Source organism: Hypomesus nipponensis, chromosome 28, assembly GCF_054491055.1.
Source record: "Hypomesus nipponensis isolate SF chromosome 28, ASM5449105v1, whole genome shotgun sequence".
NCBI lineage: Eukaryota > Metazoa > Chordata > Actinopteri > Osmeriformes > Osmeridae > Hypomesus > Hypomesus nipponensis.
Window position 1 is genome coordinate 7245256 of NC_140388.1, and position 27496 is coordinate 7272751.

The 27496-nt window shown below is 53.4% G+C and overlaps 2 protein-coding genes across 3 annotated transcripts; both read left to right on the top strand.

Annotated features, from left to right (window-relative positions):
* The first annotated feature begins 1193 nt into the window (after window positions 1-1193).
* On the top strand, window positions 1194-6402 carry LOC146219757 (uncharacterized). Its single transcript, XM_084694941.1, has 17 exons — window positions 1194-1453; window positions 1724-1761; window positions 1861-1957; window positions 2108-2178; window positions 2324-2378; window positions 2715-2843; window positions 3229-3257; window positions 3362-3398; window positions 3491-3563; window positions 3671-3695; window positions 3799-3829; window positions 4097-4193; window positions 4317-4357; window positions 4470-4513; window positions 4612-4680; window positions 4876-5034; window positions 5534-6402. Exons 1-17 carry the CDS (start codon window positions 1315-1317, stop codon window positions 5648-5650), a joined length of 1251 nt encoding a protein of 416 aa, XP_084551067.1. The 5' UTR covers window positions 1194-1314; the 3' UTR covers window positions 5651-6402.
* Window positions 6403-6763: 361 nt separating this feature from the next.
* On the top strand, window positions 6764-26450 carry cltcl1 (clathrin, heavy chain-like 1). Of its 2 annotated transcripts, XM_084694659.1 has the most exons (32): window positions 6764-7080; window positions 9690-9897; window positions 11637-11905; window positions 12145-12306; window positions 12449-12562; window positions 12931-13104; window positions 13488-13685; window positions 13838-14038; window positions 14185-14337; window positions 14415-14537; window positions 15415-15552; window positions 15716-15880; window positions 16326-16506; window positions 16720-16883; window positions 17342-17467; window positions 17760-17902; window positions 18234-18468; window positions 18682-18804; window positions 19044-19189; window positions 19294-19477; window positions 19646-19838; window positions 19943-20100; window positions 20421-20585; window positions 20862-21137; window positions 21727-21876; window positions 22168-22299; window positions 22515-22625; window positions 22780-22950; window positions 23941-24162; window positions 24557-24583; window positions 25962-26037; window positions 26158-26450. In XM_084694659.1, the coding sequence occupies exons 1-32, from the start codon at window positions 7039-7041 to the stop codon at window positions 26274-26276; spliced, it is 5049 nt and encodes a 1682-aa protein (XP_084550785.1). In that variant the 5' UTR covers window positions 6764-7038; the 3' UTR covers window positions 26277-26450. The 2 variants fall into 2 exon arrangements, with proteins under 2 accessions (XP_084550785.1, XP_084550786.1); XM_084694660.1 differs by lacking the exon at window positions 24557-24583 and having other exon boundaries at window positions 6767-7080.
* The last annotated feature ends 1046 nt before the right edge of the window (window positions 26451-27496 follow it).

The window sequence follows — 27496 nt, forward strand, 5'->3', positions numbered from 1 at the left end:
AAGGTAGCGTGTTTCTTCCATTGCCACTTTGCAACAGATAACGTCCAGGATGCCATTTCCTTTTTCCACTTGGACCCACAACAATGCAGGCTTCAGTAATTAGCTGGAAACACATGAACACTGGACACCTGTCTGTGTGCTCCTAACTGCAGCTTAGGTAACCAGGTCCCCCTGAAGAAAACACTCATTTTCGTTAAAGAGGAAGATATTTAAACATGGCTGCTTTTAGGCATTCTGTTGTTTAACACTCAAGGCGGACTGCTTTGTCAGTTATGTCAGTAAGTGTAGAGATTTTGAGATTTCTCTCTCTGTCTGTCTCTCTACTTCTAGGTCTCTCTCTCTCTCTCTCGCTCTCTCTCTCTCTCTCTCTCTCTCTCTCTCTCTGGGTCTCACTCTTTTTCTGGGTCTCTCTGTCGCAGCTCTCACCAGCCATCTAATCATTAACTAGATGAGTGAATACCTGTCCACTGTGCTGTGCGTGTTTGTCTGTGAATTTGCCTGCTCGCAAGCGTGTGTGCCTCAATGTGTGTCTGTCTGTGCGAAGGAGAGAGCGTGAGAGAGGAACCATATTTGCCAGATGCAGCTGTGCTCTCTCCCAACCTCTACATCTCTCTCCACCCCCCCCCCCCCTCATTTACATCCTCTCTTCCTCTCTGCCTGCTAAGAATAGGACCTGTGAGGCCGAGGATTCACTTCCTGGTTTGATGCCTGTTTTGTTTATCTCTGGGATCTGATGGGCCAGCCCTGTCACGCCACTGCCTCTCGGACAAAAAAACCCAGAACAGATTATAATATCGTAGAATAGAGTAGAAAACATACAATAAAAACATTTAATGTACCTTAAGAAATAAAACCATCTGAATTAACCGTTCGGTATTAAACCCCTTTCAAGCCCAAACTTTATTTTTGGTGCCAGAAGGAGCAGAAACAGAAGCGCTCTTCTGTCTGTGGCAATGAAGGGTTCAAAAAATGTAGGGGTGTATAGGGCACTCCAACACAGCCCCCTGCTGGCCTTATATGATACTGCACCACAAGAGTGACGCAAATAAACCATTTTGACCATTCTCTGGACAAGGATCATTTTGGTGTGGCAGTTGGTTCATTGAGCAGCATGTAATGTGAACTGTGTATGTGTTTTTCCAGAGCTTCTTTGAAAAACTAAAGAATCTGTAAGTACACAATGGTTACTTCCCGAATGTCCCCATTGTGGGACGAATAAAGGTATATGTTATCTTATCTTACATACCTCTATTAAGTCAAACAACAGACGTTCTGTGAGTTTCACCTGGTCCCTTCCTCTCGCCTTGAGATGTAATGAAGGGTGAATACACAGTGACTCAGCTGACATTTCTCCATCTCTTATTTATCCACTCCCCCCCCCCCTCCATCACCCACACCCCTCTCCGCCTCTCTCTTTCTCACAGCGGACCTCCTGCTCCACCTAAAAGAATAGGTGAGCTGTAAACCTCCTTGCTTTGCACGTTGTTCCTCAGTTACTCAGCTCTTGACTGATCTGTTCTATTCTTGCTCTCTCAACCCCCCCTTCTCTCTCAAAACCCCACCCTGTCCATCATCTCTCTCTCTCTCTCTCTCTCTCTCTCTCTCTCTCTCTCTCTCTCTCACTCTCTCACTCTCTCACTTCCCTTTCTCCTCCTTCTCTCCCCTTTCACCCTCTCTCCCTTCTCTCAATTTCCCACTCTCTCCTTCTCTTTCTCTCATTCAGAAGAGAATGCAGGTTATGGCTGGCCAGATGATGAGTTTGTAAGTAAGGAAGGTTAGTACATTCACATTACATGAGAGTGAGCTCTTCTGAGAACTCATCAGTGTGTGTGTGTGTGTGTGTGTGTGTGTGTGTGTAAGGATGAGGAAGACGGGGACACATATGAAGCACCCCCCAAATGTGACAGTCCGACCGTTAAGGTTCCCCCCATGCCGGTGGAGGAGGACATGTATCTAGGTAACACCTCTTCTCAGCCTCCCCTGCTCACGCCATGAGACCCTGTCACAGAACACGTGTATGGATGAGACACAGAGACGCATGCCACTCTGTCTCTTCCGGGTCCTCTGCTGGAGTCTCTTCTTATTGGCTCACTCTTGGTGTTCGCAGGGCTGACGTCCAATCCCACGATCTCTCACAGGCATGCTCCTCCTCCTAGGCCAATGAAGAAAGCACCGATGGTAATAGCTGGAATGTCGTCTGTCTGCCTGTCCGTCTCTATGTCTGTCTCTCTGCTTGCCTGCAAGTCTGTCTCTCTGTCTGTCTGTCTTCTGCTGATATCTCTAGTGTCTAATGTCCAGTAAGCGTCTCTCTCATTTCTCCCAGAAGCAGCAACAGCAGGACTCAGAGGAGGTCTACATCGACCCCAACTGCTCCAAACGTGAGATGGACTCTCCTCACCGTCTCTCACTCTCTTCCTCTCTCTCTCTCTCTCTCTGCCTCTCTCTCTCTACCTCTCTCTACTTCTTTGCCTCTTTCTCTACCCCTGTCTCTCTCTCTCTCTCTCTCTCTCTCTCTCTCTCTCTCTCTCTCGCTCTCTCTCTCTCTCTCTCTCTCTCTCTCTCTCTCTCTCTCTCTCTCTCTCTCTCTCTCTCTCTCTCTCTACCTCAATATCTCCCATCCCTCTCTCGTCCAACACGTCTCTTTCCTCTGTCATCTCGTCTCCCCCCATCTCTCATCTGCCCTCCCTGTCACCCCTCTGTCCTCCACCCTTCAGCCCCAGAGGTACACCGGAATGCTAAACCAGGGAAGAAGCCAGCCCCCAAGCCTGCTGCACCGCCAATGCGCACGGTCCCCGCACCCGTCCCCGCCCCAATCCCCGCCCCCCCGTCTCAATATGAGGAAGGTAAATCCTGACGCCGCCCTTGTGAAAGTCCCACTCTTACTATTATTTTATTTTTATTTTATTTTATTTGAGCTTATCATAGATCTATAAATCTATGTTCTTAGTACTTATATGTTATGTTGTGCTAGGTTGCTTGCGTTGTCTTGTCCCAAGAATGTCAGTGCCCAGTCTGACCTTGTGTTGTTCTGTGTACCTGACAATAAAACTTGAAACTTGAAAACTCTTTAGCGCCTCCGACGAGCTCCCTAACTCCTGCTGGTCGAAATTGAAATGTTGCCGCATTACATTCTCTCACCACTAGAGGTATAGCACAGCCAACAGGCTGCGCAAACCAGACCCCAGTAGCAGTTGAATTCACACTTCCTGTCTCTCACTTCCTGTCTAGACGTGTACCTGGATCCTAACGAAGAGCAGGTGAGCCGCACCTAACGTGACCCGCGAAGCACATCTGCTGTCAGAGGAGCCAGTGGTACTGATGCCAGTGTGTGTGTGTATGTGTGTGTGTGTGTGGGTTTCAGGAAGACAGTGATGACGTATATCTGGAGCCTGCCGAGGGTCAGTACTGTTTAAACACACTAGGCTTTCAGGTGGGATCATGCTTGTGATGATGACGATGATGGTGCTTATGTTTTTTTCTTCATCTTCAGCATGCCCCCCTCCCCCTCGAGGTCCCATGCGATTCCCCTCCAAGCCACCTTCCGACCCTCCCCCTGCACTCAAGTAAGCCCCCCCCCCCACACACACACACACACACCTCCACCATGGGTAAGATGTGTTGCTAGGGTAACAGTTCACCAGTCCTTTTCTTCTTCTGTGTTGGTTGGTAGGCCTCCCGTCCCCAGAGCCAAGTCTGTGAGTCCACACACACACCTCTAAGATGCTCCAATGCATGTACACACACACACATACACACACACAATCAACAAGTCTGAAATCCTTTTGTGCTGTGTTTCAGAGTGCCTTTTTGATGTCTGCAGACCGACCAGGTAAGAAGTCCACTCCACTGTCCCCTCCACCTCTTCCCCTTGTTCCACCCGTCACCTCCCTTCTCTTCCTCCACAGTTTCTCCTCCTTCATCCTTCTCCTCCGTCCTCCTGCCTTATGATTCTCTGCTTGTTCCTTCTCCTCCCTTCGCCTTGTTTCTCCTCCTCCTCCGCCCCCCCCATTCTCCTGTTTCTCCTTCTTTTCCTTCTCCACCTCCTTCCATTTCTCGTCCTCCTCATCCTGTTCATCCTCCTCCGCCCCGGCCACAGGCCTGGACGTCAGACGCTCCACATTCCCAGGCAAACTGCCTCCCCGAAACCTGAGCTCCAAGTCCCCCTGCCTGGCTGGCCTCAAGGAGCCCAAGCCCAGGTAGGAAAGGCCTCTTCCATGTCAACAGGGTTGCATTCCCCAGACAGGAGCACCATGGTTAACCCGGTTAAGCGAGGGGTAAAGGCTGGATTCCCCTAACCAATATCAAACCTCTCTGTTCCAGCCCCCCCCTCCTCCCACCAAGGACACCTTCCCAGCAGGTGAGTCCTCTTCCTGGTGGGGGTGGGGGGAAACGACATCATTGGGAGTCATGAGTGTGGCGCTGTGGGAGTTCCAGAGTATGTTGTCGAACTGTTGTGTCTCTCTGTCAAGGTTCTCCGACGAGTGTGAAGGCCGGCATGACTACTGGGAGGGAGGTCAGTGTCTCTCTCTAATGTCACCGTGAGCTGGATTTGCAAGGAAATTCTTAGTGTTGTAGGGTTCTCAAAGTGGTAACCATGGTGATGTGTCCCAGGACATGGATTGGTTTGCTGGGGACTGCGACAGAAAGACTGCTGAAGACCGTTTACTGAGGATCAACAAGGTGGGATTTCCCAAGAGCACACACACACACCCTATCTCCCTCTCTCTCCCTCTCTCACACACGCACACACACACAGATACACACACAGGAGGAAGGAGAATTTTGTCGTGAGTTTGCTTGCTAACTGTGAAATACTTAAGGAACCCCACCCCGTACACACACACACACACACACCCTCTCTCTCTCTCCTCCCAGGACGGGGCGTTCCTGGTCCGCCACAGTAAAGCCCAGAGCTCTGGCCAGCCCTACACCCTGGCTGTGCTCTACAAGGGCAAGGTCTACAACATCCCCATACGCTACCTGGAGGAGACCCGCGTTTACGCTCTGGGAAAGGAGGGCAAGAAGAACGAAGAGGTGAGGGGCCAGATGGGCGGAGGGATACAGGGAGGGGCGGGGGGCCTTAAGAGGGTGTGGAGGTCGAGGGGGGTGCGTTGGAGGTGAGGAAGGAGGAGGAGGAGGAGGAGGAGGAGGAGGAGGAGGAGGAGGAGGAGGAGGAGGAGGAGGAGGAGGAGGAGGAGGAGGAGGAGAAAAACGACGAAGAGGTGAGAGAGGGAGGGATTTCACAGATCAGTGGTCTTCAACCCCTGGTCCTCAGGGACCTCTGTCCTGCATGTTGTAGATGTTTCCCTGCTCCAACACACCTGATTCAAATGAGTGGGTCACTCAAGCCCTATGCAAGAGCCTGATTGAAACCCATTCATGAGGACCAGGGTTGAAGGCCACTGTCGTAGATCAGTTACAGTGATTCATAAAAAAAAAAGTGTACACTCAAGTAACGATTATAACAATACCTCCCCCATTCTCCCTGTTCCTTAAAATACCCCCCCCCCCTCTCTCTCTTTCTCTCTCACAGTTCTTCTCTAGCCTCCAGGACATCATATCTTACCATAAGAATAACCAGCTGCTCCTGATAGACAGCAAGAGTCAGGCCAAGCACACCACGTACCTCACCCACTCTGCCCGCCGCTAGAACCGCAGTACCCACAAAACCACTGCGTAGATTCACGCCCCGCTCCACCCCACTTCCTACGAGCGCCATGAGGAGTTTGCCTCAAGCCACGGGCAAACAGTGGAAAGCCAAAACGACTGTATGAAACACAACGTAGTGGTCTGCTCTGCGTTCTGTATCACACAGACACGCTTCTTTAATCCACAGTCAACCTGGGTCTCACTGTTGTTGTTTCAGTTCTATTCATTTCAGTTCTATTAAAAGTTGAGACGTATTTATTTGTTGTCGAAGCGGGTGAGTATGTTTGTGTTTTTCATTTTTCCTTGTCACTATGCAGTGTTTGTGTTCTGTTAGGGTGATGGGAGATGGTTAACGGTAGCTCTGTCTGTGTGTTTCGTTCTGTGAATAAGCGTTGTTTCGCTGTTCCATCTACTAGGCCTTAACTATGATGTCACACTTTCCTTCTGAGTAGTTCATCGATGTATTAAGGTTCCATTCCTTTCACAAAGGTTATTTGGTACAAACTTTAACACCTGATATGATTCACCCGCCTCGCCCTGTAGCCTACGGTCCCAGATGTAACTTGCAGACTTGGCGTGAGGCAGGAGAACTTGGCTGAGTCACTGAGGACGTAGCTGAGAGACAGAATCCATCAGTTGTCTGATCAGCACTGTTTTACAGGATGGGGCTAATACTGTACTATGGACAAAGTGGTTACCATTCCTTTTTTCCCCCTCTAATTCATTAAACTACATGAAACACGTTGATATCAACTATGACATGTGTCAATAAATGGTTATAATTGTGATGACGTTATAATCCACACATGTTTCTCAACAATTGACACATCCCCTGTTAGGGATGTGGTAACATCCATTCCTGTCATTGATCATCAGCACTTGAGTTTGCAGAAATCCCAGACTGAGGGGGCGCTGGTCACGTGCTCTTACTTCGAAGTTGGTACAAATGAAGGGGGAGGGGGCTGCGGAGGGGTACAAGAAGCACATCCGATTTTTTCCCCTTCTGCATTATATTTACTTGAAAACTATACCGGCTGGTTACAGGAGTGTTAAAGTAAAACGTTCAACTGTTTGTCATAAATATAAGACGTTGCTCAGTTTTTTTTAACGTATTGTTTTCCAAAAGAGCTAAATAGCTAATAGTTATGGACTACTTTTCTCAGCGGAGGGGATATCTGACCAAGGAGTGTTGCAAACGGTGCACTGAATGGGAGCAGTCAGTGAATTCGAGTGATATCAACGCCAGCCTGTAGTGCCCTACTGCTGCACATCAACATTTTACTTTTGGGGCAATTGGGGCACTTACAGTAAAATACCGCAATTATACCTCCTCGTGTCCCCTTCCCCTTTCCTTCTCTCTGTGGACAATCCTAACATAAAGCTTCAAGAATGGCACAGATACTGCCGATACGATTTCAGGAACATCTGCAGGTAAGGAGAAGCGACAAAATACGACAAAATATTGCGGGTGCGTTTCTACGGCAGTTTCTCGTCTCTACAAACTCCGCCAACAGAAGCTCCACGCCGCTATTTAAATGGATTCTGAAAGGGGTCTGCGTGGAGGCGCTCGATATAGACACAGGCCTAGTTTTTACCGGGTTGATGATGACTTGTAAAAATTGAACAGTCAGATCGTATTGGTGTATCCCACACTGCAGATCCTGAATCACGCCGCAGTTTGCTCAACTGGAAAACGTCGCTGTCACTGAGAATCATCGTAGGATTCGTGTAATGCCACAAAAACAGCACTGTTTTGACACTTCAGGGTACTGAGTTTATGAGTGAATCGAGAACACAACCTTATGCAGCATGACGCTTTCCAGCAACTGGGTGTATTAGATAGGCTACCGTTTTTTTTATCCTTTGGCGTGTTTACACGCATCATTCATAACAACTTTAATCCATTCTTAGATCATACCACTATAGCATAGGCCGTCACGTTTCAACAAGCGACATAACAAGTTGTAACAATAACAATATATGACGTTTAATTCACTCTATTCCATGAACAGGGCGATGCTATTTGGGAGAAGATAGGCAAGGTAGTTTTACAGTTAAAGCCGTTTGGAGCAGAGATGCTCCATTTCTGCAACTGTGTCAGAGCTATTTGGTAAGCTTATCTATTTTCTGATTGGTAGGTGCTAGGCCACCACATCACAGCTGCAGTAGGAGTACAGACAGCCTCGTTTGACGGTTGTTTGTTAACCTGTCTGCATTTTTATCTGCACATTTTTTTTTATCAAAAGCAAGTTATTGTCAGGTCTGCTCCGTTCGGTTTGATGTGGGCTCCCATTCCCATCGTCTCCCCCGGTTACAGCCCCTGGCCCAGTTAGCGCCCCTGCCCCGGCTTCTTGCGCCAGAGAAACTTTGTGACGTGCTCTGCACCCTCTTCCCTCTGTGGCCCGTTGTTATGGTAACTCCGTGGCTGTGAAATGGCCTTTCACTAGAGACACTACCCCCCCCTCTCTCTCTGTCTCTCTCTCTGGGAGACCCCCCACCCTCCCCCTCTCTCTGGCCAGTGACCCTAGTCCCCACCCTCAGTCATGGTCCCTCTGAGCAGACACTCGGATCAGCTACCCAGCCTCATCCATAGTGCTACCTCAGCAGAGAACTCTGGTCCTTGGTAGTACCAGGGCTGCACAGTTGTAGTTAGTGAGACAGACACAAGTCCACAGGGCTAGTTCGACTCCTAAAGCCTTTCTCCTCTGGTGCAGTCATTTAGGTCAGAACCATATATGCCCCTCCCGCCTTTCTTCAATTTCCTTAAGTATTTCTCATGCCAACTCTGTCTCGCTTCCTCTTTTGCTCTCCTCCTGTCCTCTCCTCGTCTCTTCCTCTTCGCCTGCCCTCTCCTTCCCCCTCTTCCCCTACTCATCTTCCTCCTCTTCTCCTCTCCCCCCCTCATCATCTCCGATCTGTATATGTAGGTTGCTCCAGCCGAGTAAAAAATGCTTGGAATTTGCAAACCCAGGACTTTGGGCCTCAAGTTGTTTAGCTGTTTTTTTTTTTTCTCCTTCTCTCTTTTTTTTTTTTCTTCCTCTCCCTCCTTTCATGTCCTGGTATTTACAGTCTCTCTCAGCAGGCTGGGTCTGGGAGGTCTGGAGTTAGAACCCTCAGTGCCTGGGACCACTAGAACCAGCTCAGAACCAACCAGGTTAATCTGAACAGGGGGAACCCTATCACAACGCTACTATAACCGTCAATACTAGTGATTTCCTCGAGTGAGAGGTCCTCCAGACATAATCTGTATCAGTCATGATGACATGTTGTTAGCAGGAACTTGACAGTAACTGGTGGATTGTGGTGACTCAGTGATTCAGCCCCCCCACCCTCCCTCCCCCACCCTCCCTCCCCCACCCTCCCTCCCCCACCCTCCCTCCCCCACCCTCCCTCCCCCACCCTGCCCTTTAGCGCTTCCTGGAACTCTGCAAACATGGCATAAGCTCTCTTTGACTTGCTCTCTCTTTCTGTCTCTCTCTATCTGTCTCACATATCTTGTTGTCTCTTATGAACTCCTTTCCTCCTTCACACTTTGCCCTACTCCTCAAATCCATCAGCCCTCCCTCCCTCCCTCCCTCCCTCCCTCCCTCCCTCCCTCCCTCCCTCCCTCCCTCCCTCCCTCCCCCCCCCCCCCAGAGTGTGTTAGTGTGTGTGGGAGAAGCTGTGTTTGTTTGGGTACCAACTGGCTGTCTTCGTGAAGGCATACTGGCACGGACCCAGCGTATTATATTCCTGTCCCACGGTGAGAAAACAGCAGAGATACAAGTCCCCTTGAGAAACTGCAGGGGGCTTTAACGAGGTCTGCTTGAATAGCATCAGTTCTGTTTATTATTATTAGGATCGGTGTTTGTGTGTGTGTGGGTGTGGAGGGTTCTGTGTGGGGGTTTTCTGGTGTGGGGGTTGGTTTTGCGTCTGTTTGTGTTTGTGTGTGGTTCTAGATGGTTCTGCATACACATGTGCTTTTGTAAGGTTTTCCTCGTGTGTGTGTGTGTGCGGGGGGGTGGTGCTCTATATCCAACATCTCCATCTACGGTCCTCAGCTGCAGAACCTGGGGGTGAACCCGGCCAACATCGGCTTCAGCTACCTGACCATGGAGTCGGACAAGTTCATCTGCATCCGGGAGAAGGTGGGCGAGCAGAACCAGGTGGTCATCATCGACATGGCCGACCCCAGCAACCCCATCCGGCGCCCCATCACCGCCGACAGCGCCATCATGAACCCCACCAGCAAGGTCATCGCCCTCAAAGGTACACCCCGCGGTGGCCGCACGACCACCGCACGACCCCCGCGCTGTCGATGGGAGGGTGCCACGCCATGCAACAGAATAGAAATGATCCGTCGCTTTTTAATTACCGTCGGGGACTGTAGTTTTTTTTTAGGGGGGGGGGGGTTTAGCTCAGCGGTAGATACTGTGATTGTAGATTAGTTGGTCGCAGGTCTAAATCCCCTCTATCCCGCTCTGGATAAAAGTCTGCTAAATGGACAGGTTATAAAGATGAGTGTGTTTGTCGTTCTCCGGCCTGTGTTCAGAGTGTCCCGGCTGCAGCCTTATCTCCCTTCTGGCTACAGCAGAGAGAATCTGTTTATCTCTGTCCTAATGGCCTGGTTTCTCTCAGCTGTGCGTACGCTCGGATGACTCAGGTCTCTGCACAGAAATAGATCGAGGATATTCCACTGCTGCGTCCAACCCGGGCACGCATGCAGGAGGGCCGCGGCCATTGTTATTTTAGAAAGATGTTTGACTTATGATGCAAAGTGTGCTCTCTCTCTTTCTTTCTCGCTGTCTTTCTCTCATTCTTTTTCCTCTCTGTCATTCTCGTTCTTTCCTTTCTCGCTTCCTCTGTCTCTCTCTGTCTCTCTGTCTCTCTCTCTCTCTCCCTAATATCATCTCTCTCCCTCAATCCCCTCCTGCCTTTCTGCGATTGACACTTTTGCTCTCTTTCCCCCTGCTTTCTGTTCTCTCTCAGACGGTGAGTCTCTCTCTCTTCCTCTCTTCCTGTCCTCCTGTCTGTCTGCCTGCCTGTCTGTCTGTTCCTCCTCCCCTCTGGTCATAGTGGTCTGGTCTCATGAAAGCCATTCTGATCTGTAGTTGCGGTCATAATCATGTGTTGGTCAGCCATCTGTCTGGCCACACATATCTTTATGGATTCAGAACCCCCTAGATTTGAATCCCTGTTTGGAAGTCAGAACGTTTGGACCCCACCAAACGAACTTGGCTACCTCATCCTCTATCTATCTATCTCACTCACTCACTCACTCACTCACCTGTGTGAGAACTATTCGTGTGTAAGCATGTCCTGTCGAATGCTGGTAGACCGTGTGGCCGGCTTCATCAGATATCACAAACACCTTGTGTGTGTGTGTTGAATGGGATGTTGAGCGAGAATCTAGTCTTCTTTATCTCTAGATCATTCTCTGTCGCATTCAAGGTATGCTGTACCTCAAAATGTGTGTGCGTGTGTGTGCGCGTGTCTAAAGGAGTTTTTAACACTGGTTCCACTGTTCACTCTGAACATTGTAGGAGACCTTAAGAGCTGGTGTCTAACACGCATCACACACACACACACACACACACACACACCCCTAAGTGGACTACCCACCATACTATCCAACATAGACGTCAGAGAGAACACACAGTGGGGAGACGTGTTGTTTGTTTCCATATCTCCTTCCTGCCTGGAGGCGGCGTGTGTTCAGTCAGACTGGTGTCTGTCACACCTCTCCACCCACGCCCGCCTCTTCCACCTGCTCCACCTGGGATGGGAAGCTAGACTGGTTCTATCCAGCTCACCTCCTTTCTGCTCTCCTCCCCCCCTCTTCTCTCCTTCCCATCCTCTCCCATCCGCTCATCTTCACCCCTTCTCCCCCCCTCCCGCCCTCTTCTCTCCTTCCCATCCTCTCCCATCCACTCGTCTTCACCCCTTTCTTCTCTCCTCCCCCCCTCTTCTCTGTTTCCCTGCCTTCCCATCCTCCCCTCCCCTCTCAGCTGCCAAGACCCTCCAGATCTTCAACATCGAGATGAAGAGCAAGATGAAGGCCCACACCATGACGGAGGAAGTCATGTTCTGGAAGTGGATTTCCGTCAACACCGTGGCCCTGGTGACCGACGCGGCCGTCTACCACTGGAGCATGGAGGGCGACTCGCAGCCAATCAAAGTGTTTGACCGGCACGCCAGCCTGGCCGGCTGCCAGATCATCAACTACCGCACGGACCAACAGCAGAAGTGGCTACTGCTCATCGGGATCTCTGCTCAGGTACTGCGCACACGCGCACATTCAACTCGCACTCTTACACACACACCTCGGCCATACGCACGTGACATTTTGGCACACGGAAGCAGTCGGGTGAGGCTGGGGCTGGAGATATGAACATGTGAAGACACGAGAACTTGTGTTGTTTGGGTGATGCAGAGGACTGGAGTTCTCTTGGTGACCCTTTGACTCCCCTACCCACTCACCATCTCCCTCCCCCTCTCACACACACACACACACAGCAAAACCGCGTGGTGGGGGCCATGCAGCTGTACTCTGTGGACAGGAAGGTGTCGCAGCCCATCGAGGGCCACGCCGCAGCCTTCGGGGAGTTCAAGGTGGAGACCAACACGGCCCCGTCCACGCTCTTCTGCTTCGCCGTCCGCTCCCAGGCCGGGGGCAAGGTGAGACACACACTCTCACACACACACACACAGGCATGCACACACACACAAAACAATCCCAGGTCTTTGAGTTGTTCCCACGTTACATACCAGTCCCCATGTCGTCCCTGGTCATAATCCTGTGTGTGTGTGTGTGTTGCAGCTGCACATCATCGAGGTGGGCCAGCCAGCGACAGGGAACCAGCCATTCACTAAGAAGGCTGTGGATGTGTTCTTTCCTCCCGAGGCCCAGACAGACTTCCCCGTCGCCATGCAGGTACGCTCAGGACCCCCCTGAGAGCCGTCTGGCACGCTGCCCGAACAGAAATGTGGAACACTGACTTTTGAAGTGGTCTCCTTCAGTTCGTTTCACAGTCTACTGTCATGATATGACATTTCCCTCCCTCCCTCCCTCCCTCCCTCCCTCCCTCCCTCCCTCCCTCCCTCCCTCCCTCCCTCCCTCCCTCCCTCCCTCCCTCCCTCCCTCCCTCCCTCCCTCCCTCCCTCCCTCCCTCCCTCCCTCCCTCCCTCCCTCCCTCCCTCCCTCCCTCCCTCCCTCCCTCCCTCCCTCCCTCCCTCCCTCCCTCCCTCCCTCCCTCCCTCCCTCCCTCCCTCCCTCCCTCCCTCCCTCCCTCCCCCCCTCAGATTGGCACCAAGCACGGTGTGATCTACCTGATCACCAAGTATGGCTACATCCATCTGTATGACCTGGAGTCCGGAGTGTGTATCTACATGAACCGGATCAGCGCCGAGACCATCTTCGTCACGGCGCCGCACGAGCCCACCTCGGGCATCATCGGGGTGAACAAGAAGGGCCAGGTGAGGGGAGCCGTCAGGGCTGGAGGTCCGATGACCTTCCATCTCTCATTGGTAGAAGGTCTTTATTTATGCGTACAGCCAATAATCCTCCCTCCTTCTGGAACATTCCTTTTTCCCTTTCTCTCCTCCTCCCTCTCTCCCTTCTTCTCTCCCTCCATCTCCTTGTTTCCCTCCCTCTATCTCCTCCTCAACCTCCTCCCTTTCTCCTCCCTCTTCCTCTCTCTTTCTCTTTCTTTCTCTCTCTCTCTCTCTCTCTCTCTCTCTCTCTCTCTCTCTCTCTCTCTTTCTCTTTCTCTCTCTTTCTCTCTCTCTCTCTCTCTCTCTCTCTCTCTCTCTCTCTCTCTCTCTCTCTCTCTCCCCTCCTTCCCTCCCTCCCTCTCCAGGTGTTATCAGTGTGTGTAGAGGAGGAGAACATCGTCAACTACGCCACCAACGTCCTCCAGAACCCTGACCTGGGCCTGAGGATGGCCGTCAGGTCCAACCTGGCCGGCGCGGAGGAGCTGTTCAGCAGGAAGTTCAACACGCTCTTCACCCAGGGATCCTACTCTGAGGCGGCCAAGGTGGCTGCCTCGGCCCCCAAGGTGAGGCCGGGGCCGGGGATATGTGGAGATACGAGGACTCGTGTTGTTTTGGGGATGCGGAGGACTGGAGTTCTCTTGGTGACTAAATGGGGCAATGTGTCTGGTCCCCTTTTCTAAAATGAACGTTTCCATTCTCTCCCCCTTCCCCCCAGGGAATCCTGCGCACAGCGGAGACCATCTCTAAGTTCCAGAGCGTGGCGGCCCAGCCGGGCCAGGCCTCCCCCCTGCTGCAGTACTTTGGCATCCTGCTCGACGCGGGCCAGCTCAACAGGCTGGAGTCCCTGGAGCTGTGCAGGCCCGTGCTGCAGCAGGGACGCAAGCAGCTGCTGGAGAAGTGGCTCAAAGAGGACAAGGTGGGACTGCAGGAGCATGGGGACACACACACACACACTGTATACACACAGGCTGTGGACAAACACACACATTACTGGGTATACCCATCTTTGGATGTGTGGATGTTTGGTGGTGTGTGTGTGTGTGTGTGTGTGTGTGTGTGTAGCTGGAGTGCTCTGAGGAGCTGGGAGACCTGGTGAAGGCAGCGGACCCCACCCTGGCCCTCAGCGTCTACCTGAGGGCCAACGTCCCCAGCAAGGTGATCCAGTGTTTCGCCGAGACCGGACAGTTCCAGAAGATCGTGCTCTACGCCAAGAAGGTACCTCGCCTCTGGGAAACGGGGACGTGTCCAAGAGAAGGAACATGCTAGATGTACTGAATGCTGTGTGTGTGTAGGTGAACTACAGCCCAGACTGGGTGTTCCTGTTGAGGAACGTGATGCGGGTCAGTCCAGACCAGGGGCTGCAGTTTGCCCAGATGCTGGTCCAGGAGGAAGAACCTCTGGCCAACATCAACCAGGTAGGAGCCAGTTACACCAACCAGGAGGGGGGGGGCACATTCTAGAACCTTACAGAACCTTCCACCAACCCACGTGACTATATTGGACTCAGCAAGTCAGAGAACAGCTTTGAACTTGGTTGGAATAGTGAACGACCCCAGAAAAGCAGTTTCTGGATGGCCCATTTATTTTTGACCGTTGTGTTTGTCTGACTAGTCAGCCCTAGATGGTGTGCATGCGCACGCTCACTCTCTGGGCGTGGAATGGGAGCCTCCCTATGTTATTCCAGATGGACCAGCTATGCCAGGAATCCAGACACGCACGCACCAATCTACTGATGTCAACCACACACACACACACACACAAACACACACACACACACACACACACAAACACACACACACACATACATAGCCTGACCCCTCCTGTGAAGACCTAGCAGCTTACTGATCCCGTCTGCCTTCATCTCAATCACAGACACACACACACACACACACGCAGTCTTACAGCTGAAGGGGACATCTGGGGCCAGTTTGGCATTCTAAATGATGCTGCTCAAGTGCTAAATGGAATCAGAAGGGAGCTGGTCCTGGGACGGATAGCGATGTTCTCCTCCTGTTTTCTTAATGGTCATCAACCACAGGAAGTGTTTCTATTTTAGCTCTCTGTTTGGTCATTAACAACAGGAAGTAGTTCCATTAGCTCTCTCATTGGTCCTCCACAACAGGAAGTCCTATTAATCATGAATTAAGAGCTTCTGTTCAGGAGGTTCTGTCAAAATCCGTTAAAGTCACCATTGAGTAGAGCTCCTGTCTAACTCCGTATCAGTCTACACCTCTGTCTAAGCCTCGTCTGTGACTGGCTGCCTGTGTTCCCTCTCTCTGTTCTGATTGGCAGATAGTGGATGTGTTTATGGAGGGCAATCTGGTCCAGCAGTGTACCTCCTTCCTATTGGACGCCCTGAAGAACAACCGGCCCGCGGAGGGCCACCTTCAGACACGCCTACTGGAGATGAACCTCATACACGCACCGCAGGTACACACACCACGCACACACAACCCACACACAAAACACACACACTCAATAAGGGTATAAACTGCATAAAGGCAATACAGGTTACTGTTATGTAGTTACATATTCTTGTTGGTATGTGTGATTCTATGTGTCTGCGTTTGGGTGTGTGTGTGTTTGTGTGTAGGTGGCAGATGCCATCCTGGGGAATCAGATGTTTACCCACTACGACCGCGCCCACATCGCCCAGCTGTGTGAGAAGGCCGGCCTCCTGCAGAGGGCGCTGGAGCACTACACCGACCTGTACGACATCAAGCGAGCCGTCGTGCACACACACCTGCTCAACCCTGAGGTACGGCCGAGTGTGTGTTTGCACGACATCCCCCCGTAGTGGCAATTTTGACTGCTTGATGGAGAGGTGGGCATGGTAGTAAATGTGAGTGTGTGTGTGTGTGTGTGGGTAATTATATTTGAACCTGTGTGTTTGTCTCTGTGTTTTATATTAACCTCCCTCCCTCCCTCCCTCCCTCCCTCCCTCCCTCCCTCCCTCCCTCCCTCCCTCCCTCCCTCCCTCCCTCCCTCCCTCCCTCCCTCCCTCCCTCCCTCCCTCCCTCCCTCCCTCCCTCCCTCCCTCCCTCCCTCCCTCCCTCCCTCCCTCCCTCCCTCCCTCCCTCCCTCCCTCCCTCCCTCCCTCCCTCCCTCCCTCCCTCCCTCCCTCCCTCCCTCCCTCCCTCCCTCCCTCCCTCCCTCCCTCCCTCCCTCCCTCCCTCCCTCCCTCCCTCCCTCCCTCCCTCCAGTGGCTGGTGAACTTCTTCGGCTCCCTCTCGGTGGAGGACTCCGTGGAGTGTCTGAGAGCCATGCTGTCTGCCAACATCCGGCAGAACCTGCAGCTGAGCGTCCAGGTGGCCTCCAAGTACCACGAGCAGCTGGGCGCCAACACCCTGGTGGAGCTGTTCGAGTCCTTCAAGAGCTACGAGGGTGAGTGGAGGGGCGGGGATCCTACACTAAGGAGACATGGCATCGGGGAAGGACCCTGGTTCCAGTGGGGGCACTGAGGTTTCTAAACGGATGGATCGTGTTCCTCTGTGTTGGGTTTCTCTGACGTTTCTCTCACTCTCTCTCTCTCTCTCTCTCTCTCTCTCTCTCTCTCTCTCTCTCTCTCTCTCTCTCTCTTCCCGCCCCTCGTCTCAGGCTTGTTCTACTTCCTGGGGTCGATCGTGAACTTCAGCCAGGACCCGGACGTCCACTTCAAGTACATCCAGTCGGCCTGCAAGACGGGCCAGATCAAGGAGGTGGAGAGGATCTGCCGCGAGAGCAACTGCTACGACCCGGAGAGAGTCAAGAACTTCCTCAAGGTACCAACACCAGGGGTGTCCACGCCTGACAGGAAGGACATGGAGTGGGCATTGGGAGTCTGGGAAACAGGTCCACACGTTGTCTCTTAGCAAAGAGAGAACAAGTCTGAAGCGGAATTCCTTTTTTCACAGGTGACTTCAGGTTTCATGATACTAGAAAACTGCTGTCAGAACAAGAAGTCCCCCGCACACACACTTTTTATCAAATACATTACAGGTGGCTGCGTCCTCACTTATTGAAAAAGGTGGTTGCCCACATTTAAAAACAAACCCACACCCCTGCTTCAGGTGACTCCTGTTTATATTCTTTAGAGGTATTCACAACTGGGAGACACACACAGGAATCTATCCTCATCAACCAAGATGTGGTGTCATCAACATCAGCGCTGGGTGTTTTCCTTCGTGAACACAGTACATTTGTGGTTTGACCCGACGCTCTCCCTCCTCTTCGCCCTCAGGAAGCCAAGCTGACCGACCAGCTGCCTCTCATCATCGTCTGCGACCGATTCGACTTTGTCCACGACCTGGTCCTCTACCTGTACCGCAACACTCTGCAGAAGTACATCGAGATCTACGTCCAAAAGGTGCCGGAAACCTTCCTCCTTCCAGACTTGGCATGATTGTACACAAGATATATAGGCCTTGATATACACGGAAGTTTGTTCATGTTGAACGCCGAACGTGATACGAGCTAGACACGTTCGTTCAGCAGATACTTTCATCCAAAGCGAGGCAGAAATAATGCATGAGGAATGTACAGCATTAGATCAAGGATCTGAAGTATCCACATTTATCTTACCCATTATTAGTGTCTATCAGAGTGTGCACGTGTATGTATGAATTGCTGCTGATGTTGTGCGTGCGTATGCGTTCCAGGTGAACCCCAGTCGTCTCCCGGTGGTGATCGGAGGGCTCCTGGACGTGGACTGTTCCGAGGACGTCATCAAGAACCTGATCACGGTGGTGAAAGGACAGTTCTCCACCGACGAGCTGGTGGCCGAGGTGGAGAAGAGGAACAGGTAACGCGAGCGCGTGTGTCCATCAGTAGTGAAGTCATGGTTTGAAATTGTCATTATAAGAAAGAAACGTGTATTAATGAACTAACATGGGCATTTTGAAACACATTGATTGCCACACATTTACATTTAGTCATTTAGCAGACGCTCTTATCCAGAGCGACTTACAGTAAGTACAGGGACATTCTCCCCGAGGCAAGTAGGGTGAAGTGCCTTGCCCAAGGACACAACGTCATTTGGCACAGCCGGGAATTGAACCAACAACCTTCTGATTAATAGCCCGACTCCCTAACCACTCAGCCATCTGACACATGATCCCCTCCTCCTCCCCCAGACTGAAGCTGTTGTTGCCGTGGCTGGAGGCTCGTATCCAGGAGGGCTGCGAGGAGCCGGCTACCCACAATGCCCTGGCCAAGATCTACATCGACAGCAACAACAACCCGGAGCGCTTCCTGAAGGAGAACACGTTCTACGACAGCGCCGTGGTCGGACGCTACTGCGCCAAGAGAGACCCTCACCTGGCCTGTGTGGCCTACGAGAGGGGCCAGTGTGACCTGGAGCTCATCAAGGTACACACACACACACACAGACCTTGCCAAGAGGGATACACATACACACACCCACATACCTGGTTAATGTAGACACACGTGTAAACACACACACACACCTAGTTATTGAAGGTCATGCCGACGTTTACACACACACACACACACACATGCGCGTGCTGTTGATACAACCGTGAGGATTCCAGGAAGAGCCGCTGAACTGCTTCTCTGCCGTAGGTGTGCAACGACAACTCCCTGTTCAAGAGCGAGGCTCGCTACCTGGTCCGACGGAAGGATCCAGACCTCTGGGCCAACGTTCTAGAAGAGGACAACCCCTTCAGGAGGCCGCTCATAGACCAGGTCAGCCCCCCCCCCACCCACTCAGGTCTACCTGTTGCTAGGATACCAGTCTAGTCTATCTGGTCTAGTCTATCTGTTGCTAGGATACCAGTCTAGTCTATCTGGTCTAGTCTGCCTGTGCTAGTAGGCAGTGCATCGCTGTGTTGCCTTGTTCCACCTGTGTTCTCCTGTGTTCCCCTTTTCCACCCGTGTTCTCCTGTGTTCCCCTGTTCCACCCGTGTTCTCCTGCGTTCCCCCAGGTGGTGCAGACGGCCCTGTCTGAGACCCAGGACCCTGAGGAAGTGTCGGTCACAGTCAAGGCCTTCATGACGGCCGACCTGCCCAACGAGCTCATCGAGCTGCTGGAGAAGATCGTCCTGGACAACTCTGTGTTCAGCGAGCACAGGTAAGACACACACACACACACACTCGCATATACACTTCTACACACACACACGCACCTCGTCTCCGTATCGCTACATCCGCCGTGTGTCCGTTCCCGCGCTCCAGAAACCTCCAGAACCTGCTGATCCTGACGGCCATCAAGGCGGACCGCACGCGCGTGATGGAGTACGTCAACCGCCTGGACAACTACGACGCCCCCGACATCGCCAACATCGCCATCGGCAACGAGCTCTTCGAGGAGGCCTTCGCCATCTTCAAGAAGTTTGACGTCAACACCTCGGCCATCCAGGTACAGAACACGCCCCCGGCTAGACTGCAGGAAGCCACCGCACTCGAGACCGCACTCTTCCCAACGCTCACCGCATTGCTCACCCCCCCCCCCCCCCCTCCTTCCTTCCTTCCTTGCTCCTCCCTTCCCTCTACCTCCCCCCGCCTCGTCCCCCGCCTCATCTCCCAGGTCCTGATAGAGCACATAGGGAACCTGGACCGCGCCTACGAGTTTGCGGAGCGCTGCAACGAGCCGGCCGTGTGGAGCCAGCTGGCCAGGGCCCAGCTGCAGCGGGAGCTGGTGAAGGAGGCCATCGACTCCTACATCAAGGCGGACGACCCCTCCTCCTACCTGGAGGTGGTCAACGCCGCCAGCAAGAACGGTGAGCCCGCTCGCTCGCACACACACACACACACATGCGCATAAAAAAGGCACTGAACAGAAAAGGCTACCTACGTGCATGCCTAAAGTGTGTGTGTGTGCTAGATAACTGGGAGGACCTGGTGAAGTTCCTCCAGATGGCTCGTAAGAAGGCCCGGGAGTCCTACGTGGAGACGGAACTGATCTTCGCCCTGGCCAAGACCAGCCGCCTGGCCGAGCTGGAGGAGTTCATTAGTGGCCCTAACAACGCCCACATCCAGCAGGTAAGACCCCGACAACGCCCCCGTACACCCCAACTACACGCACACACACCCTAACTACACCCACATCCAGCAGGTAAGACCCTGACAACGCCCCCAATACACCCTAACTACACACACACACACACCCACATCCAGCAGGCAAGACCCCGACAACGCCCCAGTACACCCCAACTACACCCTAACTACACCCACACACACACCCTAACCACACCCACACAGAGCAGGCAAGACCCATGGCGACGCCAACGCACCCCACAAACAACAGGTCAACTGCGCGTGTGTCTCTATCTCTCTGCTCTGTCCTCTCTCCCCCCCGCCAGGTGGGGGACAGGTGTTTTGAGGAGGCCATGTACGACGCTGCCAGGCTGCTCTACAACAACGTGTCCAACTTCGCCCGGCTGGCGTCCACGCTGGTGCACCTGGGCGAGTACCAGGCCGCTGTGGACAGCGGCCGCAAGGCCAACAGCACCCGCACCTGGAAGGAGGTGGGATGGGCGCGCGCGCACACACACACACACATGCTTTATATCACATACACACACTGTATATCAGTCACATACTGTATATCTCAAACACGCTTTGTATATCACACACACACGCATGCTGTGTATCACAAACACACACACACACACATACTGTATACATACAAACACACATATACATGGCCTCACAGATACAGACACGCCTGTAAGAACCTCAAACTTAACTACATCATGTATATCTATGAGGCCTGATGTGATGTTCTCCCCCCCCCCCCCCAGGTGTGTTTTGCGTGCGTGGACGGGGAGGAGTTCCGCCTGGCCCAGATCTGCGGCCTCCACATCGTGATCCACGCCGACGAGCTGGAGGAGCTGATTGGCTACTACCAGGACCGGGGCTTCTTCCAGGAGCTGATTGGCCTGCTGGAGGCGGCGCTGGGGCTGGAGCGCGCCCACATGGGCATGTTCACCGAGCTGGCCATCCTCTACTCCAAGTTCAGGCCCGAGAAGATGAGGGAGCACCTGGAGCTGTTCTGGTCCAGGGTCAACATCCCCAAGGTGGGAGGAGGGGGAGAGGGGTGGGGCGTGGAGGGGAGAGGGGTGGAGGGGAGAGGGGTGGGGCGTGGAGGGGAGAGGGGATGGAGGAAGGGGAGGGATGATGAGGGGTGGAGGGGAGAAGGATGGAGGAAGGTGAGGGATGATGAGGGGTGGAGGGGAGAAGGATGGAGGAAGGTGAGGGATGATGAGGGGTGGAGGGGAGAAGGATGGAGGAAGGTGAGGGATGATGAGGGGTGGAGGGGAGAAGGATGGAGGAAGGTGAGGGATGATGAGGGGTGGAGGGGAGAAGGATGGAGGAAGGTGAGGGATGATGAGGGGTGGAGGGGAGAAGGATGGAGGAAGGTGAGGGATGATGAGGGGTGGAGGGGAGAAGGATGGAGGAAGGTGAGGGATGATGAGGGGTGGAGGGGAGAAGGATGGGGGGATGAGGCAGGAGATGGTGTGGGGGTAGGAGGGGCAAGGGATGGGGACAGGGAGTGGAAAGAATGGAGGGGTGTGGAGAGGTTAGTGTGTGTGTGTGTGTATAAAGGAACCGGCTCACACTTGTGTAACTGCGAGTGCACTCACTTCCTCCGTCTTGTCCAATCAGGTCTTGCGTGCAGCTGAGCAGTCTCACCTGTGGGCGGAGCTGGTGTTCCTGTATGACAAGTACGAGGAGTTTGACAACGCCGTCATCACTATGATGTCACACCCTACGGACGCGTGGAAGGAGGGCCCGTTCAAGGACATCATCGCTAAGGTAAACAAGTGTTCGCTAACCGTGGTATTGAGTGTACAATATGGGCTCCTGTGTGTGTGTATATGCATGTATGTATATTCTTTTTTATTAATGTTATGTTTGCTTGTGTATATCGAACCCTGCGGTTAGGCCCCCACAGTAAGGCCTCAGCTCCTTAGTGTCTTGCTTGTGTGTGTGTGTGTGTGTGTGTCTCTTACGTGTGTGTGTCTCTTACGTGTGTGTGTCTCTTACGTGTGTGTGTGTGTGTCTCTTACGTGTGTGTGTGTGTCTCTTACGTGTGTGTGTCTCCAGGTGGCCAACGTGGAGCTGTACTACAAGGCTCTCCAGTTCTACCTGGACTACAAGCCTCTGCTGATGAACGACCTGCTCGCCATCCTGTCCCCGCGGCTCGACCACAGCCGCGCCGTCGCCTACTTCACCAAGGTAACCGCGCCGGCCCGCCTCACCGTGGCAACCGCCCTAACCGACCCCACCATGGTAACCACGCCAACCTGCTTCACCACGGTGAACCTTGAACGGAGATCTGCAGCTGGAGTTCAAAAAGAGACATAAGAAATGACAGACCTCTGAAATAATTAACTCCTGAGGGTGTGTGTGTGTGTGTGTGTGTGTGTGTGTGTGTGTGTTTGTGTGTTTAGATGAGCCAGTTGAAGCTGGTGAAGCCCTACCTGAGATCTGTCCAGGGCCACAACAACCAGGGAGTGAATGAGGCCCTCAACAACCTGCTGACCGAGGAGGAGGACTACCAGGTGTGTGTGTGTCTGTGAACGCGTGTGTCTGTGAACGTGCGTGCACCCAGTGCGTGTAACTTTACCTCTGTCGGCGTGACGATCTAGTTGTGTGCGCGACCGTGCCTTTTATACCGGTGTGTGTGTGTGTGTGTGTGTGTGTGTGCTTCCTCAGGGCCTGAGGGCGTCCATAGATGCCTATGATAACTTTGACACCATCAGCCTGGCCCAGCGCCTGGAGAAGCACGAGCTGATCGAGTTCCGCCGCATCGCCGCCTACCTGTACAAGAGCACCCACCGCTGGAGGCAGAGCGTGGAGCTCTGCAAGAAGGACAAGCTCTACAAGGTCAGCCGTCTGCGCGTCTGCGTGTCTGTACGCGCGTGTCTGTGGGTGTGTGTGTGTGTCTCGTCTTTCTCTCTCCCCCCTCCTCACTCCCTCTCTCCCTCTCCTCTCTCCCCCCTCCTCACTTCCTCTCCTCACTCCCTCTCCTCACTCCCTCTCCTCACTCCCTCTCTCCCTCTCCTCACTCCCTCTCCTCACTCCCTCTCCCCCCTCCTCACACCCTCTCTCCTTCTCCTCACTCCCTCTCCCCCCTCCTCACTCCCTCTCCCCCCTCCTCACTCCCTCTCTCCCTCTCCTCACTCCCTCTCCCCCCTCCTCACTCCCTCTCTCCTTCTCCTCACTCCCTCTCTCCTTCTCCTCACTCCCTCTCCCCCCTCCTCACTCCCTCTCCCCCCTCCTCACTCCCTCTCTCCCCTTCCTCACTCCCTCTCTCCCTCTCCTCACTCCCTCTCTCCCTCTCCTCACTCCCTCTCTCCCTCTCCTCACTCCCTCTCCCCCCTCCTCACTCCCTCTCTCCCCCTCCTCACTCCCTCTCTCCCTCTCCTCTCTCCCTCTCCTCACTCCCTCTCCCCCCTCCTCACTCCCTCTTTTCCCTCTCCTCTCTCCCCCCTCCTCACTCCCTCACTCCCTCTCCTCACTCCCTCTCCCCCCTCCTCACTCCCTCTCTCCCTCTCCTCACTCCCTCTCTCCCTCTCCTCACTCCCTCTCCCCCCTCCTCACTCCCTCTCTCCCCCTCCTCACTCCCTCTCTCCCTCTCCTCTCTCCCTCTCCTCACTCCCTCTCCCCCCTCCTCACTCCCTCTTTTCCCTCTCCTCTCTCCCCCCTCCTCACTCCCTCACTCCCTCTCCTCACTCCCTCTCCCCCCTCCTCACTCCCTCTCCCCCCTTCTCACTCCCTCTCCCCCCTCCTCACTCCCTCTCTCCCTCTCCTCACTCCCTCTCCTCACTCCCTCTCCCCCTTCCTCACTCCCTCTCTCCCCTCCTCCCGTCCCAGGACGCCATGCTGTACGCCGCCGAGTCCAAGGAAGCGGAGCTGGCTGAGGCGCTGCTGCAGTGGTTCCTGGAGGAGGGCCGGAGGGAGTGCTTCGCCGCCTGCCTCTTCACCTCCTACGACCTGCTGCGGCCCGACGTGGTGCTGGAGACGGCCTGGAGGCACGGCCTGGTGGACTTCGCCATGCCCTACTTCATCCAGGTCATGAGGGAGTACCTCTCCAAGGTGGGCCCCCCCGGAACGCCGCCTCGAAACCCGCGCTGTTTCCCGTGACCGGGGGTTACTCAGTGACTCCGTGGCGTGTTGTTTGGTTTTCATGGTGTGGAGATATGTATGCAGTCTTCACGGGTGGGGTACCTCTATGACCAGCAAGTGTGTGTGTGTAGATTTGAACCATGTTGAGATGAGAGCGTGTGTGTGGTGTGTGTGTGTGTGTGTGTGTGTGTGTGTGTGTGTGTGTGTGTGTGTGTGTGTGCGTGTGCGTGTGCGTGTGTGAGGTGGCAAGCCCCTGGGGGGGTTCTCAACCCACTCAGTGGAGCTCAGCGATCGTTCGCTCTCCCTTCCGGTGAACTTTGACCTGTGACATCACGCGGGGTCATCTGTGTGGCTTCTCTTCCAGGTGGATGAGGCGATGGAGAAGGTGACGGTCTCTGGCCCTCTTTTATACATCTCTCTCCCTCTCTGTCTCTCTGTCTCTCTCTCTCTCTCTCTCTCTCTCTCACTCTCTGTCTCTCATTCTCTCTCTCTCTTGGTTCTGTCTGTTTTCTTCCTGTGGTAACATAGCCCCCCCGGGTGTCTGATGTAGGGGCCCCAGCATGGAGGAGCTAGCTCACCTTGAGGTGTCTGGCTCGGGGCCCGGCGGACCCCTCTCTCTGGTCCTCTAACCCCCCCTCGCCGACCTTTGACCCCTTAACCCAGCTAGCCGAGGGGGACATCCTGTCTGGGTGGCCTCCTGTCCTCGCTTCCTTTTCTTAGCCCCTCCCCCCCCCTATTTTCCTTAGTCTCCTCCCCCACCCCACCTCCTGCCCATTGACATGGGTCACAGATGGTGGGAAGCGACAGCTTGGAGGGGTTATAGAGGAGGAAGGGGAGCCACTCCAGACACAGGATGAATCCCTGCCCTGCTTGGTCATGGTCACCAGTAACACACAGACTGCTTGGTCATGCTTACCAGACACAACGGCTTGTAATCTAACCCGACGTCAGACTGGGTGGCCATCTCCAGTTCCTGTGAGCTCATCACATGCTTGGTGGTGATCCGTACACACACACACACACACACCATGATTATTCGAGGTACTGTTTTGTATGACACTATTTAGAACAAAATCCTCCAAATTCAATTCTTTTTAGGGAAACTAGCCTGGTGCCAAGTGCTGAATCATCTCTGTACAAGTCCTTGCATGCGTTAGCTAGCCAGCTAGCTCCGATAGACAACCTGTAGCCTGACCTGACACCAGCACTGCTCAACGCTGCCCTCCTGTGGTCATGAGAGGAGCGCACACACACCCCCAGCATGTCGTGGCCAGGCTTAACTGTCGGCTGGTGTGGAGATTTGTTTGAACACACAGTGTTGTACATCGGGGCATGGCCTGAGTGTCTCCTTTTAGAGAACACAGATGGAGAGGATCACTAGGACTCTCAGACGAATGGCTCTGGAATGGCACTGTGGAGCCCTAGGCTGAGACATGCTTCTAGATGCTTCTCCTGTTGTATGGCATCGAAGCACTATAGTTTGAGGCTCTGTGTATTTGCTCTGATAAAGGTGTTGTAGTGCAGTAGTGGTCAATAGCATAACCCCACCCTGCTCTAGACTGCCTAGAACACTGCCATGTATCTAGAGAGTGATGCAAATGTGTGCGTAGTCTTGAGTATCTCTTTGTGCCCTTGCCTGTGTGTGTGCCTGTGTGTGTGTGCCTGCTTGCCTGTGTGTGTGTGTGTGTGTGTAGTGTGTTTGCCCGCGTGTGTGTGAATGTCGACCGCCTGTCCAGTTCTGACCTCGTCTGTGTCGTCCGTGTGGCCAGGTGGACAAGCTGGAGGAAGCTGAGGGTCTGAGGAAGACAGAAGAGGAGGTGACCGAACCTGCAGCCATAGTGTTTGGTAGGTGTTTGGTCATTCTCTTAGTGTTTGGTAGGTCAGTAGTCCTTTCCGGAGTGTTGGGTATGTCTAGCTTTGTTGTAAGTGACCCTGTGTTGTGTGTGTGTGTGTGTGTGTGAGCAGGCCAGCAGCTGATGTTGACGGCAGGCCCGGCTCCTGTGGCCCCCCAGCCAGGCTACCCCCCCTACGGCTACGCAGCTCCTGGCTACCCCACCCAGACGCCCTACGGATACAACATGTAGACCCCCCCCCCCCCCACACAAACACACACACACACACACACTGGACCTAAACCACAACCTTGCTGCTCTGGGTGTCACCCAGCCCAACCGACAGTATGTAGAGGAGACCCCTGAAACCGAAGTACCCCACGCCCACCACCACCCCCTTCCCAATCTCCCTCCTCCATGCAACAAAGGACCCCCCCCCCCTCCCCCATGTACCCCTATCCTCATCCATCCACCCACCCAACACCCCACCCCACCGCCCCACCTAGCAGTCGAACTGGGAATTGCGCGATACAGCATGAAGTCAGCTTTTAACTCTTAATAACACAGAAGATAAGTTACGTCCCCCCCACCCCCCATCCAGGTACTCCTGCTGTTCCGCATAAACTGTGTTAATGGTAGAACAGCACTCTGAATCATGGTTTTTTTAGAGATGAAACTCAGCACTGATGACAAAGAGACTTTGTTTCCGAGGCGACGGGACGAAAAGGAGGGTGGGCCACGGCATCCAGCTTTCTGACCCCCCCTCCCCTCCAAAAGCACTGCAATGGCCTTATCTACTGGAGGAAGAGGAAGAGACTGGGGGAGGAGACTGGGGGTGGAGACTGGGGGAGGAGTGAAATCAGCTCATCGCTCACGTCTTGTTTCATGGCTGTCTTATTAGCTTTGTTTGTAAAGCTTGTTCTTGGGCAGTGGAGTTCCGTAGGTTGGGTCAAATCATTCGAACAAGAACACAGTGTTCTAAAGCAGAGGGTGGAGGAACTCACTGCCCCACACACACACACTGGCAACGCAAGGACTTCTGGGAAAGATGCCATACACGCACTACTGATTCTCCTATTTTCTTTAGGCTGAATACCCCGTCTTCTTTTGTGGTAACACCATACTCAAGCCTGAAACCCCCTTCTTCTTCTATGGTAACATAATCCTGAAGCCTGACTACCCCCGTCTTCTTCTATGGTAACGTCATACTCAAGCCTGACTATCGTGTCTTCTTCTATGGTAACATGATCAAAAATAAGCCTGGACACTATAGATGGGTCATTCAGAGGTACACCACATTGGACGGTTCTGGACTCAGGGTGACAATGGCTTGAGGATAAAGTGTTTTTCTGCTGTTGTCTCTGCATGTGCTGCCAAGCTATATTACGCTGTTAACACTGCAACTAGGAGCACAACTCTTTCACGTGACCCAGTACGTTGATGTAGGACCCATGATGTGCTCAAACTACACC